The following is a 21,968-nucleotide window of genomic DNA, read 5'->3' on the forward strand; positions in this document are numbered from 1 at the left end:
GTCCCTCATCAACCATCCTCTCCTCGCTGCTCCTACCAACCATTCTCTCAACAGCCCACTTTATATCCCTGCCCACTTTATCAGCTTGCTGCTGCGTTCTGCTGACCACAATCCACCCCTTCCGATTCCTCTCTCTCCTCCCACCAACACCCCCTTCCATCTCTCCAGCAGCCCCACCACTCCCCTTTCTGCCAGCCTCCTACCCTCCTGTCACCCCAAACCTCCTCCCCACACCTCTTCCCTCCCAGCCTCTTCACCGCCCACTACAACACCCCTCCCAGCAACTCCCTCCCTGGTCTCAAGAGAAAGCAGTGATATGCAATGCATGCAGACCATTGGTTTCTCTGAGTCGGAGGGCAATGTAATGTCAGAAGTGCAGTCATTCAGAAGAGATGTCAAACAAGGTCCTGTCTGCCCTCCCAGATTGATGTTAAAGAATCACAGGCACTATGTTGAAGAAGAGCATGGGAGTCGTCCCTAATATCTTGGTTAATATTGATCCGAGATTGCATGCTAAAATAACACCTTGCGGTTAGTGGGAGCTTGCTGTGTTCAAATAAGCTCTCGGGTTCCCGCGATTATAACAGTGAATACACTTCAAAAGTACTTAATTGGCTGCAAAGTGCCCGGGAGCATCCTGAGGTCATGAAAGGCGCTACGTCAATGAAAGTTCCCTGTTTCTTCCTCTCAGTTTTGTTCTGTGCAACATTTGGGGGCAATACTCTCAGTTTCCGAACTCCACCTGGGATCGAGAAAGGGGCAGTCCAGGAAAAGGCCTGATTGCTCCTCAGCGAACTCCCCCCCCCCCCACCCCCATTGGACGGTGTCTCTGTGCGTGTGAGGGAGTGGGGCCAGAATTTCCCTGCTCCTAAATTCATCGATCAGTCCATCAGAAATACAAACGTGGACATTCATGTTGTCGCAATCGGGCAACTTGAGGGAATCCGTCTCCCCCCCCCCCACCACCCCAGTGGATTGGGGGGGGGGGGGGGCGAGAGTGGGTTCGTCTCTGCATTGGCTGAACAGCTCGCACAGCGGGGTGGGTGTTGGTGAAGACATACTCCAGCAAGGAGTCAGCTGCTTATGGGGTGGGGTGGAGGGGTGGGTGGCTGGGGGGGGGGGGGGGGGGGGGGGGGGGGGGGGGCTGGGGGGAGTACTTTGATGGAAAATAAGACCCCCCCAAAATATTTTTAAAAGCTTAAACCGCTAAGAGCCACGCGCTAATTGGAAGCGTTACCCCTGGTCAATCCTACCCAGATTGCCGGTGCACAGGCAGTTGTGAGTGCGAGGTTGTGGCTTGGTCTGATGGCTGTCCAGGATCTGCTGAACGAGCTGCTCCACCGAGAAACCCGCGCTGGTGTTCCCATTACTGCAGGTCCACTTGATGCCATGAACTGTTGGAAAAATGCAGACACCATGAGAAACCACCTTGCACCGTTTCACCGGGAAGCTGCGGGGGGGGTGGGGGGTGGGTGGGTGTGGAGGGGTTGTTGTGTGGCCATGGAATGATGAGGCCCATCCGGTGGGATGCAGCTCAGAATGTGCTCCAGTCCGAATAAAGACCAACATGAAATTGTGAAAAACAAACTGGGCAACGGCAGGGAAGGAGGGTCTGGCTGACTGACAGCAGGGGAGCTGCACCTGATAGCTGGTTATCAAAGGGAGCGAAGGTCATCAAGATAGCTAGAGACTGAGATAGCCAATTAAGACCCAAGTTCAAGTGACACAACTGAATTGCCATCTGGAGACTCTAAACTGGTCCACGTTGAACAATGTAGACTGTAATGTTAGACTTAGGTCCTGGAGTTTTTGCCCCATTCCCCTCAAGGGCCAGGGGAGAACAATCCAAGACAGGGCTATTTTTCTGACGTCGTGCTTCCAGCAGGGATTCTCGCCCATCGGGAGGGTATACATGAAACTTTGATGTGCACACGGTATGGTTTGCTGATTGTTAAAAACCACGGTTGTAAAGTTGGAGCCCACCACAATCTGAATGAACATCACACGGACCAAGTCCCTCTCATTCATCACCCTTGCGTGCTCACTGACCTACAGTGACTCCTGCTCCGCACTCATAGCCTTTCATGAATTTGCCTTTTCACTACCCCTGTAGCTTCCTCCAGCCCTACCACTTTCCAAGATCCCCGTTCTCCTCCAATTCCAGCTCTTGTGCATCCCCGATTTTCATCCCGCCACCTGTGGTGTCACTGCTTTGAGCCCCGAAGCACTTAAATTCCCTCCCCAATCATCTCTGCCTCTGTCTCCTCATTTCTGATTTCTTTAAAACCGAATACTCTGGCCAAGTCTCCCTTATATATCTCCTTATGTGGCCCGTGTCAAGCACCTTAGGATAGTTACTGTGTCAAGTCTCTGCTATATCAATTCAAGTTCATCAAAGCCTCTCATAATTGAGCCCACTTATCAGATCATCATTTAACCTCTTTAGCTGAACACCAGTTTATTTCTTAACTAAAGACTCTCCTCCCTGATATTACTTCGGTAAATCACTTACTGCATCCTGTGCCAGCCCAAAACATCCTTTCTAAAGTGAGGCATCCAAAACAGAGCGCAGTCTCCTAACAGTGGCTGCGGTTTCGATTGACCTCTTTGCTGCTCTACATTATGAACCCCCCATGCTCATCGAAATATATAAAATCCTAAATAATACCGGCTCCTACGTTACAGCATGCAGTGCTCTTTAAGATCAGGAATATTATATCCTGGAAAGTGTGTCAAAACCAACAGCAGGTAAGCAAACATTGGGTTTATTCAGAGGTCAGTTCAGAGCCTGTTACTGTTCAGTGAACACTGGAAGAATTCAAGTTGATGTCAATTAAGAGAGTGCAGATGTTCTGGCTCCTGGTATTTTTTGGTGTTTGTGAAGTTTCTCTAAGCGTCATGTGGAAATTGACAAGAAGGTTCAGCAGAACACTTGAGGGTCATACGAGATGTACCATTTTCTGATATTGCAGCCAAGGTAAACTGAATTCCCATTTCAACTCAAACCGCACCACCTCTTTTCCCAGCATGTCTTACCTTGGTTTGTCCAGATGCTCCATGAGGTGTTGCGCAAGTCCATCCCAATGCAGATGTTACACGGTCTGCTGTCTAGCTCCTCAGCCTTCCCATGGATCAAGATCCTGAGTCTTCTGGTTTTAGGGAAGGCTGTCTCTTATTAGCCCCCCAGCACCCCCACCCACCCACCCCCACCCTCAACTCTCCCCTACAACCCAAAGGACCAATCGGAGCCCACTTTGCCAGATGGGGTCAAAATATCTCAAAGCATCAAACAGGGGGTGTGTTGATGACCCTGAACCAGGTAGCCCTTGGGGGCGGCACTGTAGCACAGTGGTTAGCACGGTTGCTTCACAGCACCAGGGTCCTAGGTTCGATTCCCGGCTTGGGCCACTGTCTGTGCGGGGTCTGCACGTTCTCCCCGTGTCTGCATGGGTTTCCTCCGGGTGCTCCGGTTTCCTCCCACAAATCCCGAAAGACGTGCAGGTTAGGTGAATTGGGCATTCTGAATTCTCCCTCTGTGTACCTGAACAGGCGCTGGAATGTGGCGACTAGGGGCTTTTCATTGTAACTTCACTGTAATGTAAGCCTACTTGTGACAATTTAATATGGGTACCACTGGACGACATCATGACTTCTCCTGAATTGCACCCTCCTTGCTCAGTATTTTGGGGCAGATTTAGGGCATTCTCCCACTGACATTCCATACCTTCCTCTGAAACCCTGGAGGAATGCTGTCAGCTGCTGTTTGTAGCCACACACTTTCTGAGGGATTCCGCTGAACCAAAGAATTTCACTCCCTGAAGAATCCCCACTGAAATTCCAAACCCGTAACTTTGCATTGCTCAGGGCAAGGAAAAATAACCTGCATTTATAGAGCGCCTTTTAAAACCGCAAGATGTCCCATGGTGCTTCACAATCAATTAATTACTTTAATCCCGTTGGGGAATCTATGTTACCGGCAGAATCCAACTCCTTCACAACTTACCCCTGCACCAAAGCACTCAAAGTAAGAAGGTTAGATGGTGCACTGACCATCAAATTTGAGGCCTGGGATCACAGTTTCTATCTGTAGCCTAGAAAACACCTCCATGAATCTTGGACAGTCTCGTCGCAGTTCCAAGTGAGGATGTTCCCCAAACTCAAAAACCACCTTGAACCAGATTGGCGCTCTCACTCAGGGAATGGTCGGTGTGAGAAAGTGGAGCTGAGATACTTATGTCTGAGACTGGGGCAGTGGCGAAGCTTTAGAACAGTGTAGCGGGAGTGTTAGTCTTTACCTAACCCCTGTGCTGAATCTGCTCTGGGAGGTTATGATAGGACAGTGCAGAGGGAGCTTTATTCTGTATCTAACACTGTGTTATCCAGGGGCTGGGTTAGCACAGCGGGCTAAACAGCTGGCTTGTAATGCAGAACAAGACCAGCAGCGCGGGTTCAATTCCCGTACTGGCCTCCCCGAACAGGCGCCGGATGTGGCGACTAGGGGCTTTTCACAGTAACTTCACTGAAGCCTACTTGTGACAATAAGCGATTATTATATTATCCCTGCTCTGGGATGCTACGTATCCCTTCAGAATCACAACGGTTGCTTCTTTCACTGTTATCCATCAAATGAAACAAGGCACAAACCTGCTCATTCACAAACTAGTTTGACCAGGATTTGTCTGACGCTTTGCCAGGCGCAATCGATCACAGGTTGGCTTTGGGAATTTTGTAGCCGCCCAATGATTGACATTATCCAACGAATGTTATAAATCGTTGCAGCACCAGGAGACAGACACCAGAGGGCGATGCTCTCCTATGGAATCTCCTCCACCGGGGCAGACTGAGTGCTCGTTCACAGCAGAAATAAAAACAAGTAAATCTGACATAGCGCCAGAGGGAATGTGGAGAGAAATGGTTCAAAGTATCCCAGAAAAGGAAAAGCAACTCAATCTTTGCTTTCTTTAAATTTCCCAGTGATACTGCAGCTAAAATTGATCACAGGGGAAGAAAGATGCTCTCTGGATGCCCACAATTGTTTGATGAAGAATTTCTGACTGAGGTTGGAAGGCTGCTCAAACTCTCTCCAGCGTTTAAGAGTCTTTAAACCAAACAACTGAAAATCTCACATTGAGAGGATTTCAGACTGCCTGAGGTGGAGGCCCTAGAGTCACATTCATTCACTCCAATCCAGACACTTTCAGCATAGGTTAGCAGAAGCGGGGGCTCAGAGACTCTACCTGTGCATGAGATGTTTAACAAAACCTGGGGAGTAGGCGAGTATATTTAGAGGTGAGAGGGAAGAATGAGTCCCGCTAACAAGTCTACCTCTCTGCATCGCCTGTTAACCTGCGGTGCAGTGATTAGCACTGCTGCCTCACAGCGCCATGGACCCGGGTTCGATTCCGGCCTTGGGTCACTGAGAGTGTGGAGTTTGCACTTTCTCCCCGTGTCTGTGTGGGTTTCCTCTCTCAGTCCAAAGATGCGCAGGTTAGGTGGATTGGACGTGCAAAATTGCCCCTTAGGTTACAAACATGTGCAAATTAGGTGGGGTTACAGGGATAGTCTGGGGGAAGTGGGCCGAGGAAAGGTGCTCTTGCGGAAGGTAGGTGCAGACTCGATTCGCACTGTAGGGATTCTATGAACCCCCAGGAATGTTTGATGAGTCATTACAGTGGGATCCCTGGGCGTGTTTGATGGGAAACCTGGAATGTAGCAAATTTAAATGAGACTACTTCTCCCAAAAGGTCATGAATCTGTGGAATTCGCTACCCAGAGTGCGGTGGATGCTGGGACTGTGAGTAGGTTTAAGGAGGAGTTAGACAGATTTATAATTGGTAATGGGTTGAAGGGTTACGGAGAACGGGCAGGTCGGTGGAGATGAGGCCATGATGAAATCAGCCACGTTCGTATTGAATGGTGGAGTGGGCTCGAGAGGCTAAATTGCCTACTCCAGCTCCTAGTCCTGATGTTCTAAGAAAGAACTATTCTGTCTAATGTTACCATCCAGCTCTTGGTCTGTAGTCCTGTAGGTGACGGCACCTCAAACATAAATCTGGTGTTCTTGATTAATAAGGGGATTTCTTGATTGAAAAGGGGATCAGAGGTTATGGGGAGAAGGCAGGAGAATGGGGCTGCGGAACGTATCAGCCACGATCGAATGGCGGAGCAGACTCGATGGGCCGAATGGCCTAATAATGCTCCAGTACCTTACGGTCTCAGGCAGATTTTGTCTTGATTTGTGAGCAGCATGGTGGCGCAGTGGTTAGCAATGCTGCCTCTCGGCGCCGAGGTCCCAGGTTCGATCCTGGCGTGGGTTTCGCCCCACAACCCAAAGATGTGCAGGGTAGGTGGATTGGCCGCGCTAAATTCGCCACGGAAAAAATGAATTGGGTACTCTAAATTTAAAAAAAGTTTTATCTTGATTTAAACCCACTTGTATTCTGCACCAGCGCTGCTCATTGTTCGCCACCAGCTTTAGTAAATCTGGCAAGATTGCCTTTGGCGTGCGTGACACAAAATAATTCCCGCAACATTCTACTGAAGGGAAGCAGCAACTCTGACAATGGGATCATTACATGTAAAAACACATTCTAATTCCAGCACTGATATTTACACACATTTCTGATCAAAATGCAATCACTGAGCTGAGCCTCACAGGCTGCTGCCAAAACTATTATTGCCCTTCATAAAGATCCAGCCATTGTTGAATCTAACCAGGAGGGGGCAGTATCCTCATGGTGTTGGTACTGAATTAAGTTCAATTCTCACAGCCAGAAGCGGTGAAGTTGGGTTTAATGGAACTTGTGTGCGGCCACCAGTGAAGTGAACTTACCTGCTGTCTGGGTGCCTCTGGTCCCGCTGTGGTGCGTGTATATCTAATGTGTTGTGTGAGGAATTGCTGCTCACGAGATTCCATGTTACAAAAGAATAATAAATAAAGATAATACAAAACAGGATCCAGCAGCATTTTCTGAGGATGTTTTCTGATTGGGGACATGTCTTCAGAGGCGATTTCCGCGATATTTCAGAGGTGACCAAGTCTCAGTTTGCAATACTGGCTCAGACTCCCCTTTGGAGCAAGGAGTTGCATTCTACACCAGGACTGGCCAAAAGATCGTTAAGCGGCTGATTGACAATTAAAATGCCAGCCAATGCTTATCAGCAAGGCTGCACAACATTTTGGTGGCTCGCATTTGAACTAATGCCCTCGCCAATGAGCAACCAGCTGACTGGAAGAAACCAGTCATTGCTGAAGATTCTGAGCGCTATTTAAAGGTTTATCAACTTCACTGCTTATGTGCTCTTCGCTTGCTGGCGGAGGTTTGAAGAAGATATTTGAAACACTGCAAGATTTTCTGGGGCATTCTGTCAAGACAATATTAACATGCTGTCTGCAAATTATCGAAGTGCTGTCTTACTCTACCTCACAGGAGTGACCAGGAGAAAGGAAGTGCTCGGTCCACGTTATCTTCCCAGGGAATTGCCTTTTTTTAAAATGAATTCATTCACAGGCTAGGCCAGCATTCACCAGGACGTAACCTGGGGTGGAACATTTACGTTGGGAAGAGGTTGGATAGGCTTGGGTTGATTTAGCTGGAGCAGAGAAAACTGGGGGGGGGGCGACCTGATTGAGGTGTACAAAATTATGAGGGGCATGGACAGGGTGGATAGGGAATTGCTGTTCCCCTCAGTTGAAGGGTCAGTTACGAGGGGATGCAAGTAATAATAATAATAATAATCTCTATCATTGTCACAAGTGGGCTCACATTAACACTGCAATGAAGTTACTGTGAAAAGCCCCTAGTTGCCACACTCCAGCGCCTGTTCGGGTACACAGAGGGAGAATTCAGAATGTCCAAATTACCGAACAAGCACGTCTTTCGGAACTTGTGGGAGGAAACTGGAGCACCCGGAGGAAACCCACAGAGACACGGGGAGAATGTGTAGACTCCGCACAGACAGTGACCCAAGCGGGAATTGAACCTGGGACCCTGGCACTGTGAAGCAACAGTGCTAACCACAGTGCTACCCTGCCGCGCATGTTCAAGGTAAGGGGCGGGTGGTTAAGGGGGGGATGTGAGGAAAAACCATTTTACCCAGAGGGTGGTGATGGTCTGGGAGGGTGGTGGAGGCCGGGTAGGTACCTGGATGACACTTGGCACGTCATAACATTCAAGGCTCTGGGCAATTGCTGGTAAATGGGATTAGGGAGGCAGGTCAGGTGTTTTTCACGTATTGGTGCAGATTCAATGGGTCGAAGGGCCTCTTCTGCCTGTGTGATTCTGTGATTTTTAAAAATTTAGAGTACCCAATTCTTTTTTCCAATTAAGAGGCAATTTAGCGTGGCCAATCCACCCTGCACAGCTTTGGGTTGTGTGGGTGAGACCCTTGCAGACACGGGGAGAACGTGCAAACTCCACACGGACATTGACCCGGGGTCGGGATCGCATTTCCAAGGCAGGATGGGGAGTGCCAATTCCAGGTGGTAAGGTTCCCAGGTACCTGCTGCCCTTGTCCTTCTAGGTGGTAGTGGTCATAGATCATAGAATTTACAGTGTAGAAGGAGGCCATTCGGCCCATCGAGTCTGCACCGGCTCTTGGAAAGAGCACCCTACCCAAGGTTAACACCGCCACCCATAACCCAGCAACCCCACCCAACACTATGGGCAATTTTGGACACTAAGGGCAATTTAGCGTGGCCAATCCACCTAACCTGCACATCTTTGGACTGTGGGAGGAAACCGGAGCACCCGGAGGAAACCCACGCACACACGGGGAGGATGTGCAGACCCCGCACAGACAGTGACCCAAGCCGGAATCGAACCTGGGACCCTGGAGCTGTGAAGCAATTGTGCTATCCACCATGCTGCCGTGCTGCCCCTGTCATGGGTTTGGAAGGTGCTGTCTCAGGAAGTTTGGTGAGTTGCTGCAGTGCATCTTGTAGATGGTACACGCGGCTGCCAATGTGCCTTGGTGGTGGAGAGAGGGAATGATAAAGGTGGTGGATGGGGGACCAATGAAGTGGGTGTTGTTCTCCCGGTGGAAGGGGCGGAGGTACGCAAGGCCAGGGTGGGGCAGCAGCAGCTTCTGCAGAGGACAGGAGGACAAGCGACCTTTGACCCTGTGAGTATAGGACATCCCTTCCCCTCTGGATTTCATCTCCAGTGCCGCTAATGAGAACGTTTATGTGGATTTGGATTTTTGTTTATTGTCACGTGTACCGAGGTACAGTGAGAAGTATTTTCTGCGAGCAGCTCAAACAGATCATTTAGTACATGAAAATAAAATAAAATAATAAGAAAATACATAATAGGGCAACACAAGGTGTCAATACATAGACACTGGCATCGGGTGAAGCATACAGGAGGGTAGTATTAGTCAGAGGGTCGTTTAGGAGTTTGGTAACAGCGGGGAAGAAACTGTTTTTGATTCTGTTTGCGTGTGTTCTCAGACTTTTGTATCTCTTGCCCGATGGAGGAAGTTGGAAGGGTGTGTAAGCCGGGTGGGAGGGGTCTTTGATTATGCTGCCCGCTTTCCCCAGGCAGCGGGAAGTGTAGATGGAGTCAATGGATGGGAGGCAGGTTCGTGTGATGGACTGGGCGGTGTTCACGACTCTGTGTAATTTCTTGCGGTCTTGGGCCGAGCAGTTGCCATAACAGGCTGTGATACCCCTTGATTTCTGCGCTATCCTGAGACAGGCCTCTTGTGTGCAATGAGCTCCATCCTCAGTGAGTGCAGTCTGCATAAACTGCTCCAGGAAAACTGCTGGCGATCTGAGTTTTGAGTGCTAAACTGAAACTTGTTCTGCTTCAGCGTCTCCAGGCAAGTTCAAGTTGTGCTAATCAGCAATTAGCCCCAAATTGTGTGCTGAAATCGAACTTTCAAACCGGGGTGACTTACTTTCACAGCATTCAGTTCCTGCCCAATTCACCCTTTCACGTCTGCGTTCGCATTCTCTCCAATTTGATGATTACTTCCTGCAGCATTTATTTTATCACCTTATTTCTGTCAATATTTTCCCATTGCTTTTACAGAGTCTTCCACACTTGGCCTCTAAGACAGCTCGATCTGGCCTATTCAGGGGCTGGTTTAGCACACTGGGCTAAATCGCTGGCTTTTCAAGCAGGCCAGCAACATGGCTCAATTCCCGTACCAGCCTCCCCGAACAGGCGCCGGAATGTGGCGACTAGGGGCTTTTCGCAGTAACTTCATTGAAGCCTACTTGTGACAATAAGTGATTTTCATTCATTTTCATCTGAAGTATCAGCCGTGGTTCAATGGGTAGCACCCTTGCCTCTCACGTCAGATGTTTGTGGTCTAGATTTGTGCTCCAGAGGCCTCAGCACAAAATTGAGGCTGGCCTCCAGTTGCAGGACTGAGGGGTAACCCGCTTGCTGATGTAATGTCAAACCCAGGCACCTTTTGCCCTCTCAGGGGATATAAAATATGCCAAGGCGCTATTTTGAAGCAGAGCAGGGGATTCCCAATGACCTGGCCAGTATTTATTTCTCAATTAAGATTTACGCAAACTGATGATCTGGACGTTATCATGGAAGTTTGTGGGAGCTTGCTGTGCTCAAATTGGCTGATATGTTTCCAACGTTGCAATAGTCAGTATGCTTTAAAAGTACACGATCGGCGATAAAGCGCTAACATTTATGTGAAAGGCTCCACATAAATGTTAGGTGAATGGAACCCTTACAGTGCAGAAGGAGGCAATTCAACCCATCGAGTCTGCACCAACCCTCCGAAAGAGCACCCTACATAAGCCCACTCCCCTGCCCTAACTCCATAACCCTATAACCCCAGCTAACCCGCACTTCTTTGCACACTAAGGGGCAATTTAGAACAGCCAATCCACCTAACCGGCACATCTTTAGACCGTGGGGGGAAACCGGAGCACCCGGAGGAAACCCATGCAGACACGGGGAGAACGTGCAGACTCTGCACAGAGAGTTCCCCAAGCCTGGAATCGAACCTGGGACCCTGGCGCTGTGAGGCAGCAGTGCTAACCACTGTGCCGCCCAATGGCAGAGCTCCAGGGGCTAAATGTTTTAGTCCTGTTCCAATATCTCACTCACAAATTGAACTGGTTTAGAAATGGACGTGTTTGTTCCACAGAGACACTCTTCCACCCTGCCTGAGTGTGTAGCACCCTCACGAAGCAGCCTGCATTCCGGCCTGGGCTCAGCTGGTAACTCCCTCGTGCCCAGCTGGCGCAAGATCCTGACCGACAGCTTCCCCGCTCGATGGGCAGAAAGGGTGACCGATGCCCTCCCTCCACTCCTGAAGGTGATGACTCAGGCCGGGGCACAGTCCCATGGATGTTGGTTGGCCGGGTACCCACCTGAAGGAACAGGACACCCGGAGAAGGAACCCGTGCTGGGTAGTTTGCACTTGTGGCGCTGTACCCAAGTAAGAGTCAATGTATTCAGGAGAAATGAGACATGAGTCAGCTCAGGAAATTGGTGACAGAAAATCAATAAAAACCCTGTGTTGTAGGACATGGTTGCTCAAACAATCTCTCATTGCTCGCAGCCATTTACAAAACCAATGAACAGTGAGACAGAAAATCTACACTAAATTTGTGGAAATTTCTTACATTAATTACAGTTTACAACAAGAATATTTTATTTTGACGCCTTGCTAATAGTTTACAATTAATTCTCTGCAATTCTCCTCACGTGCACATGCTACCCCTGGCAGGTTTTACTATTGGTGAATTTGTTTTCCTTTAGTCAGAGATTTTTCTTTGATGCTTTTGTGATGAATTTAAGAAATTGTCACACTTTATAGTTTGGACCTTTGCAGTAATATTCTTAAACCCTGGGTTAGAATGCACACAGACTGTATGTCTGCTGGAGGTGTGATTTAAAGTGAGGTAATCAGCAATTTGCAAAGATATATAAAAACCCATTTTTTTCTGTTTGCAGATAGAGAGCTAATGTAATGTTGTAACAGTTTGAGTCTGGCTAAACAAATCAAGACACACCTTGCAATAAGAGACAAAAGAATGCTGTGTGCTTTGAGTGCAGCTGGTGTAGCTAATCGGAGGAGCCAGGTCTGTCTGGACAAAAGAGTTGCTTCCAGGGCTCTAAGCTGAAAAGAGGCATTTCAGCTTGGTCCTAAAAACACTTTTCTCTCTAAAGGCTCTGCACCTAGATAAGCAAGTAAAACCTGATTGGTAACTGTATACATAAGTAGCATTTGAAATATATGGGTTTGCTTAATTGGAATGTAGAGGTAGGTTTCTGGAAGCAGGTAAACATGTTGTAATTGTTAACCATAAGCTATTTATTTGTTGCTGATGTGCTTAATTCTGTATTCAATTAAAGTTTGTTTTAATATAAAAGCTGTCTACAGGTCAGTGTTATCACTCCTGCGGTGCAGAAACATTTCCTCACAGTTTTACCAAATGCAAATAGTTGGGTTCTAATCAGGGAATTTAACCAAAATTGAGTTCTGATCTGGACCATAATACTTTTGTAGAGTAGAATCAATTTCTATTTGCAGTTCCTCAAAAACCTACCCTCTTCATCAGCACATACGTTCTCAGGGCAGATACAACACAGGTTAGATAAGAGAATAAAGCTCCCTCTACATTTTCCAATCAAAGATTCCCAGTACATGTATTTCATGGGGTTAGATACAGAGCAAAGCTCCCTCTACACTGTCCCCATCAAACACTCCAAGGACAGGTGCAGCACAGGGTTAGACACAAAGTAAAACACCCTCCACATTTTCCCCATCAAATACTCCCAGGACAGGTACAGCACAGGGTTAGATACAGAGTAAAGCTCCCTCAACACTGTCCCCATCAAACACTCCCAGGACAGGTACAGCACGGGGTTAGATACAGAGTAAAGCTCCCTCTACACTATCCCGTCAACACTCTCAGGACACGTACAGCACAGGGTTAGATACAGAGTAAAGCACCCTCTATTCTGCCCCCATCAAACACTCCCAGGACAGGTACAGCACGGGATTAGATACAGAGTAAAGCTTGTTCGACACTGTGCCCATCAAACACTCCCAGGACTGGTACAGCACAGGGTTAGATTCAGAGTAAAGCTCGTTCGACACTGTCCCCATCAAACATTCTCAGGACAGGCACAGCACGGGGTTAGATGCAGAGTAAAGTTCCCTCTACACTGTCCCCATCCAACACTCCCAGGACAGGTACAGCATGGGATAAGATACAGAGTAAAGCTCCCTCTACACTGTCCCCATCCAACACTCCCAGGACAGGTACAGCACGGGGTTAGACACAGAGTAAAGCTCCCTCTATACTGTCCCCATCAAACACTCCCAGGACAGGTACAGCACGGCGTCAGATACAGAGTAAAGCTCTCTCGACACTGTCCCCATCAAACACTCCCAGGACAGGTACAGCAAAGGGTTAGATGCAGAGTAAATCTCCCTCTACACTGTCCCCATCAAACACTCCCAGGACAGGTACAGCACGGGATTAGATACAGAGTAAAGCTCCCTATACACTATTCTCATAAAACACTCCCAGGACAGGTGCAGCATGGGGTTATATACAGAGTAAATCACCCTCTACAGTTTCACTATCAAACACTCCCAGGACAGGTACAGCACGGGATTAGACACAGAGTAAAGCTCCCTCTATACTGTTCCCATCAAACACTCCCAGGACAGGTACAGCACGGGGTTAGATACAGAGTAAAGCTCCCTCTACACTTTCCCGTCAACACTCTCAGGACACGTACAGCACAGGGTTAGATACAGAGTAAAGCACCCTCTATTCTGCCCCCATCAAACACTCCCAGGACAGGTACAGCACGGGATTAGATACAGAGTAAAGCTTGTTCGACACTGTCCCCATCAAACACTCCCAGGACTGGTACAGCACAGGGTTAGATTCAGAGTAAAGCTCGTTCGACACTGTCCCCATCAAACATTCTCAGGACAGGCACAGCACGTGGTTAGATGCAGAGTAAAGCTCCCTCTACACTGTCCCCATCCAACACTCCCAGGACAGGTACAGCATGGGATAAGATACAGAGTAAAGCTCCCTCTACACTGTCCCCATCCAACACTCCCAGGACAGGTACAGCACGGGGTTAGACACAGAGTAAAGCTCCCTCTATACTGTCCCCATCAAACACTCCCAGGACAGGTACAGCACGGCGTTAGATACAGAGTAAAGCTCTCGCGACACTGTCCCCATCAAACACTCCCAGGCCAGGTACAGCAAAGGGTTAGATGCAGAGTAAATCTCCTTCTACACTGTCCCCATCAAACACTCCCAGGACAGGTACAGCACGGGATTAGATACAGAGTAAAGCTCCCTCTACACTGTCCCCATCAAACACTCCCAGGACAGGTACAGCACAGGGTTAGATACAGAGTAAAGCTCCCTCTACACTGTCCCCATCAAACACTCCCAGGACAGGTACAGCACAGGGTTAGATACAGAATAAAGCTCCCTCTACACTTTCCCATCAAACACTCCCAGGACAGGTACAGCACAGGGTTAGATACAGAATAAAGCTCCCTCTACAGTGTCTCCATCAAAGACTCCCAGGACAGGTACAGCACGGGGTTAGATACAGAGTAAAGCTCCCTCTACACTTTCCCATCAAACACTCCCAGGACAGATACAGCACAGGGTTAGATACAGAGTAAAGCTCGTTCGACACTGTCCCTGTCGTGTTAGGTACACTGGTATAACAGAGGCAGCAACTGGATGCAGCATAGATCAAATTGACCTTGAACTAATAGCACAGTTAGCACATTTCTCTGTGAGTTCGACTCTCTGCTAACTTAAGTGTGGTTACTCTGTCTGACTGAACCAGACTAGCTCTTAGCCACGTGGTGGAGGTGTGAGATTGTAACAGTGCCCTTGACTGACTGTTCATCAGTGGAAAGAGGTGGAGTGTGAGTGCCTCGTGTCTTTTATAGACAGATCCCACCCCTGAGTGTCCTGCCTGCTTATTGGTCATGTCCTGTTCTCTGTGTCTATCAGCTGCTTGTCTGTATATCATTATGTGTGTGTCTGCATATCATGACATCTCCCCTTTTCTTATGTTTGGATGACATATGTGAACGTATTTACAAGAATAGGCCAATATTAACATATATACATGCAGTGGATGTGAACATATGTACATGTGAAAACAGCTGTCTAATGCGAGAACACAGAACATAGCAAACAGAACAAATGTTCATAAGTCCAGTCTCTGTGACTTGCGTCTGATCCTGATCGACCGCCGGAGAGGTGGTGGTGGGGACGACAGTGCCGTGATGGGCTGGATTGAAGCCTGACTGGTGGCCTCGTGAGTCGAGGTATCAGGAGATGGCAAAACAACAGAAGGAAACGGGGAAGAATGTGGTTGCGGGCAGGCAACTTTGCGCAGTGCCCGTCTGTTTTGTTGCACAACAGAACCATCAGCCAGACGCACAACATACGAGTGGGGGGAAGCCTGTCGAACAACGCCAGCAGGAGCTGACCAGCCTCCATTAGGGATCTTGACCCGAACAGTGTCTGACGGGGATAACACGGGTAAATCGGTGGCAAGAGCATCATAGCCCTGTTTTTACCGGTCTCAGAGTTGCTGCACCTTCTGCAGCACCGGGAGGCGATCCAGGTTGGGCAAGTGTATGGTTGGAAGTATCGTTCGCAGGTCCCTGTTCATCAGGAGTTGAGCCGGCGACATGCCAGTGGACAGTGGGGTCGCCCTGTACGCGAGCAGCGCAAGGTGAATGTCAGGCGCGGAATCCGCGGCCATGCAGATGAGCTGCTTCACTATGTGCACCCCTTTCTCAACTTTTCTGTTTGACTGCGGATCGTGTGGGCTGGAAGTGACGTGTTTGAACTGATACGACTGAGCAAACAGACTATTCATGGCTGCTGAAGCACGGGCCATTGTCACTCATGACAGTGAGTGGGATACCATGCCTGGAGAATGTCTCCTTACAGGCCTTGATGACGGTCCGAGAGGTGAGGTCTGAGAGCGTCACGACTTCAGGGTAATTGGAAAAGTATCAATGATTAACACATAATCACGACCATTTGCATGAAAGAGGTCGATGCCAATCTTGGACCGCGGAGAGGTTTTGATTTCATGCTGCCGAAGTGTCTCCTTACTCTGCACTGGCTGGAAGCGTTGACAGGTCGCACAGGTAAGGACCATGTTTGCGATGTCCTGGCTGATCCCGGGCCAGTAGTCAGCCTGACTGGCTCTGCGTCTGCACTTTTCCACACCCAGGTGGCCCTCATGGATTTGACGGAGCACCAAGCTCTGGAGACTGTGTGGAATTACAATCCGGTCCAGTTTGAGGAGGATACCATCAACCACGTCAGGCCGTCCTTTACATTGAAAAATTGAGGGCACTGCCCTTTTTGCCAGCCATTGGCTAGGGGGTCCTTTGCTGTCTCCTCATGGATACAAATCACCTTCTCATCAGATGCCGGGAGGGTGCTAGCACACAGCTGCACCTGTGACTCAAACCTGTGACTCAATTTGCCGGATGACGTTCAGTGGTTCACTAGGCATGGTGATGGAGCGGGACAGTGTATCGGCAATGATGAGCTCCTTGCCAGGCGTGTAGACCAGGTCAAAGTCATACCTTCTGAGTTTGAGGAGGATGCGCTGCAACCGAGGCGTCATGTCATTCAGGTACTTGTGGATAATGTGGACCAGGGGCCTGTGATCCATCTCGACTGTGAATGTCGGCAGGCCGTAGACATAGTTGTGAAACTTGAGAATGCCAGTGAGAAGGTCCAGGCATTCCTTCTCGATTTGTGCATACCTTTGTTCAGTGGGCGTCATTGCCCTTGATGCGTAGGCAACCGGTGCCCAAGATGAGGTGTCATCGCGTTGCAGCAGGACTGCACCGATGCCATCCTGGGTCGCATCTGGCGAGATTTTCGTTTCCCTGTCTGGGTTGAAAAATGCCAATATGGGTGCAGTGGTGAGCTTGGCTTTCAGCTCCAACCACTCTGCCTGATTGGCCGCCTTCCACTTGAAGGCAGTGGACTTCTTCACTAGGTTTTGTAGGGCCGGGGTGTGTGAGGCCATGTTTGGGATGAACTTGCCCAGAAAATTGACCAGGCCCAGGAAGCGCAATACCGCCTTCTTGTCGTCCGGGACCTTCATGGCTGCGCTGGCCTTGACCTTGTCTGTGTCCGGGCCCACACCCTGCTGAGAGATCTGGTCTCCGAGGAACTTGATTGTCGACATGCCAAAGCAACATTTGGACCTGTTCAGTTTCAGGCCATTGGCGTGGACATGGCGGAATACCTGCTGGAGACGGGAAACATGCTCTTCAGGGGTCGTGGACCATATGATGACGTCATCCACGTACACACAAACCCCTTCAATGCCCTCCATCATCTGCTCCATGATGCGAAGAAATATCTCCGATGCCGGGATGATGCCGAACGGCATACGGTTATAGCAGTACCTGCCAAACGGTGTGTTGAAGCTGCAGAGCCAGCTGGATTTGCCAGAATCCATGTGACGCATCTAACTTCGTGAAAAACCTTGCATGTGCCATCTCACTGGTGAGTTCCTCCCACTTCAGGATGGGGTAGTGTTCAAGCATTATATTCTGGTTGAGATCCTTGGGATCAATGCAGATGCGCAGGTCTCCAGAAGGTTTTTTAACCACCCCCGTCGAGCTGACCCAGTCAGTTGGTTCGGCTACCCTGGAAATGATCCCCTGCTGCTGCAGCTCCTTGAGCTGTTCCTTCAGGCGCTCCTTCAGCGGAGCCGGGACCCGGCATGGTGCATGGACCACTGGCTTGGCATCAGGCTGCAGTAGGATCTTGTACTGATATGGCAAAGTGCCCATCCCGTCAAACACATCTGGATACAGAGCGAGGATGTCGTCAATGCCAGCTTGAAGATCCACGTTGGAGGATGTCGTTGAATAAACCCGCTGCACCAGGTTTAGCTTTTTGCAGGCATGCGCGCCCAGTAGGGATGCCCTGTCCGGCTTGACAATTTCAAACCTTAGCCGTGCAATGGTGCTCCGGTTGGGGACGAGTAGATGGCAGGACCCCTGTGCCGTGATGGCATTACCGGTATAGTCCAGGAGCTGGCAGGCTGCTGGAAGGACCTTGGGGGCTTCTTGATGCGTTTGTAGTCTGCCTGTGAGAGGAGGTTGGCAGAAGCACCTATGTCCAGCTATAACTGGATGGAGCAGCGGTTGACCTGCATCACCGTACGCCATTCGTCCTCCGAATCCACAGCGAGAATGGACTGAATGCGAGATGAGTTAGGTGTGGCATGTTCACGTGTGGTAATGATGCCCACTCGGTAGGCGGACTCCAGGCACTCGTCCTCTGGATCCGTTGTACTGCTCGGATCAGAATCCTGTAATTGTCGTTGCACATTCTGGACCCGCCGGCGTCGGAATTGGGAGCACTGGCCTCTGACTGGTGGTGCAGACCTGCACAAGGCTGCATAGTGTCCAGGCTTCCTGCAGTTTAAACATCGCCTGCCTCTTGCAGGCCAGTGTCCCTTTAAGTGGGCGTTGCCGCAGCTCGGGCACGTCATGACTTCGGCGTTGTGACGTGGTGTACGTCGTCGCACATGCGCAGTGTGGTCGGCAGACGTCAGCACCTGCGCAGTGTGGGTGTCGTGGGGCTCCGGGAAAAGCGCGCGAGATGGCCGCTGCCTTCAATGCTGAGGCGCTGCATCCGGGAGATGGCCTGCACACTCTCTGCCTCGTGGGAGGCAAGTGTCTCATTTTCAGACTGGATGCAGCATAGATCAAAAAGATACTCCAGACCTTGAAGTTAGTTCAATCAGGTTTATTGAACTAATAGCACAGTTAGCACAGTTCTCTGTGAGTTCGACTTTCTGCTAACTTAAGTGTGGTTACTCTGTCTGACTGAACCAAACTAGTTCTTAGCCACATGGTGGAGGTGTAAGATTGTAACAACACCCTTGACTGACTCTCTGGATGTTCATCAGTGGAAAGAGGTGGAGTATGAGTGTCTTGTGTCTTTTATAGTGAGATCCCACCCCTGAGTGTCCTGCCTGCTTATTCGTCATGTCCTGTTCTCTGTGTCCATTAGCTGCTTGTCTGTATATCATTATGTGTGTGTCCGCATGTCATGACAGTCCCCATCAAACATTCGCAGGACAGATACAGCATGGGGTAAGACACAGAGTAAAGCTCCCTCTACACTGTCCCCATCAAATGCTCCCAGGATAGGTACAGCATGGGGTTAGACACAGAGTAAAGCTCCCTCTACACTGTCCCCATCAAACACTCCTAGGGCAGGTACAGCACGGGGTTAGATACAGAGTGAAGCTCCCTCTACACTGTCCCCATCAAACCCTCCCAGGACAGGTACAGCACGGGGTTAGATATTCTAGACAGATGTTAGACTAATTGTCCTGTACCTTCTTGCTTTCTGTCTTACTCCTGTCTTGAATAATGGTGTATCCAATCCACGGGGACATTTCCAGAATCTAGTGAATTTTGGAAGATTACAACCAATACCTGCACTATCTCTACAGCCACTTATTTTATGACCTGCGGATGCAGGCCATCTGGTCCAGGAGTCTTGTCAGCCTTTAGTCCCATTAGCTTTCCTAGTACCTATTCTGTAGCGATCACAATTGTTTTAAGTTCCTCCCTTTTGTCTCTTGATTTTCGACTATTCTTGGGATGCTTTCCATGTCTTCTACTGTGAAGACAGATACAAAACATTTAGTCTCTGCTGTTCCCTTGTTTCTGATTCCATAGAATCCCTTCAGTGCAGACGGAGCCAATCGAGTCTGAACCAACCCTCCGAAAGAGCACTCTACTATGGCTCAATCCCCCACCTTATCCCTGTAACCCCGCACATTGATCAGCCAATCCACCGAACCTGCACATCTTTCGACTCTGGGAGGAAACCGGAGCACCCGGAGGAAATCTACGCAGACACGGGGAGAACATGCAAACACCAACACAGACATTCACCCAAGGCCCGAATCGAACCCGGGTCCCTGGTGCTGTGAGGCAGCAATGCTAACCGCTGTGCCACCGTGCCGCCCATTATTAATTCCCCAGTTTCACCCTCTAAGGGACCAATGGTCACTTTAGCTACTCTCTTCCTTTTTATACACTTGTAGAAGTGTTAACTGTCTGTTTTTATATTTCTTGCAAGTTTTCTTTCATACTCCAATCCCTCTTGATTTATTATTGCTTCAACCATTCCTTACTGGCTTCTAAAATTTTCCCAATCTACTGGGGCAGCACTAATCTTTACCATGTTGTCGTTCTATACCGTCCGTAACTTCCTTCATTAGCCACAGATGGTGCATCCTTGTAGAGTCTTTCTTTCTCAATGGATTTGTTTTTAGTTGTTCCATTCCTGTAATTTCCCTGTAAATTTTCTCCTCTACATCTTTACCATTATTTGGTAACCAAAGAATACACCCAGTAATGCAATGGCACCCCTATTGTTTCTTAACTCTCAATAAATAGATTCCAGCCCTGACCGTAGAACATAGAACATACAGTGCAGAAGGAGGCCATTCGGCCCATCGAGCCTGCACCGACCCACTTAAGCCCTCACTTCCACCCTATCCTCGTAACCCAATAACCCCTCCCAACCTTTTTTAGTCACTAAGGGCAATTTAACATGACTAATCCACCTAACCTGCACGTCTTCGGACTGTGGGAGGAAACCGGAGCACCCAGAGGAAACCCACGCACACACGGGGAGAACGTGCAGACTCCGCACAGACAGTGACCCAGCAGGGAATTGAATCTGGGACCCTGGCGCTGTGAAGCCACAGTGCTAATCACTTGTGCTACCGTGCTGCCCTATTATATATATTTTTAGAAAGACAATAGTTTCATAGTCATCATTAGATTTTTTTTAAATAAATTCAAATTTCATCATCTGCCGCAGTGGGATTTGAACCCCAGGTCTCAGGATTGCTAGTCCAGTTACAATACCACTACACCACTGCCACCTTTCCAGGACACCCTCCCTCTCGCCAGCACTTCCCAGCTCAGCCAGCCGTGGTGTGGTAGACTTGGCTCTGGCCTACTCCCTAATGGATCCTTCAGCTTCGCCAGAACTGATTACTGGATAGAGAGCGAAATTCACTTGGGGGGGGGGAGGGGGTGTCCTGGGGGCTCCTGCACTACCTGCCTGGCCCCTCCTGTCTAACTGGTGATCACCCATTCCCTCTCTGCCCGCACTGTCTGAATGCTGCAGGACAACCTGCTCCCGAAGCTCTCAGTTTCATGGATGTGCTGTAGTCACCCCAGCTGCATCACAAGTTCCGTGGACCAGAGCTCGACCCCCACCAGCTGACAGCACTTCCTGCACATCTGCTAATCCAGGATCCGGGAAGACCCTGGGATTTCCCACCTGAAAAAGGGATGTGACATTCCACACGACTGAATTGCCCTGCCATGTCTGTTTTCATTGGGCTACTTGCTAACTTAAAAGAAATACACTGAAGAATAAATTGTCGAAGGGCTTGACAAGAGGTGCAGAAGATGTTTCTGCTTGTGGGGAAGGACGACCAAATCTGGGGATCCTAAATACAAAATGGTCACTGATAAATTGAATTGGGAGTTCAGGAGAAGCATCTTTACTCAGACAGCAGTTAGAATGTGAATCATGCTCACACAAGGTGTAGTCGAGGTGAATAGTCTCGATGTATTTATGGGAAACTGGATGAGCACAAGCACAAGGGAGAAAGGAATAGAAATGTTGTGTTGATGGGATGTTATGAACGAGGGCGAGAAATGCCTTGTGTGGAGCTTAAAAACCAGCACACACCTGATGGGCCAAATGGCCTGTTTGTGCACTTTACAATTCCATGTAATTCAATGCAAAGTTAAACTGGTTGATCCTGCGAATGAGCTGTTTGTGAAGGACCATGGCGTTATCAGTCGCCTGTGATACAATACCCCACCTTGAGTTAGGAGAGGAGCAGAGAGGGCGAGGGGCGGGGAAAGCGAGGGCCGGGGAAAGT

The 21,968-nt window shown here is 49.2% G+C and overlaps 1 protein-coding gene across 5 annotated transcripts in view; it reads right to left on the reverse strand.

Moving 5' to 3' along the window:
* The window catches only part of camta1a (calmodulin binding transcription activator 1a), an 840,747-nt gene that overhangs the window by 358,873 nt on the left and 459,906 nt on the right, over window positions 1-21,968 (reverse strand). For 4 of the 5 annotated variants that reach the window (XM_072478068.1, XM_072478069.1, XM_072478067.1 and 1 more), the window contains exon 4: window positions 1,254-1,394. The exons of the other annotated variant lie outside the window; for it this stretch is intronic. In XM_072478068.1, the coding sequence (XP_072334169.1) occupies window positions 1,254-1,394 (141 nt within the window). The remainder of the gene's footprint in view (window positions 1-1,253; window positions 1,395-21,968) is intronic. 5 annotated transcript variants of the gene reach the window in all.

This window comes from Scyliorhinus torazame, chromosome 16, assembly GCF_047496885.1.
Source record: "Scyliorhinus torazame isolate Kashiwa2021f chromosome 16, sScyTor2.1, whole genome shotgun sequence".
In the NCBI taxonomy this organism is placed as follows: domain Eukaryota; kingdom Metazoa; phylum Chordata; class Chondrichthyes; order Carcharhiniformes; family Scyliorhinidae; genus Scyliorhinus; species Scyliorhinus torazame.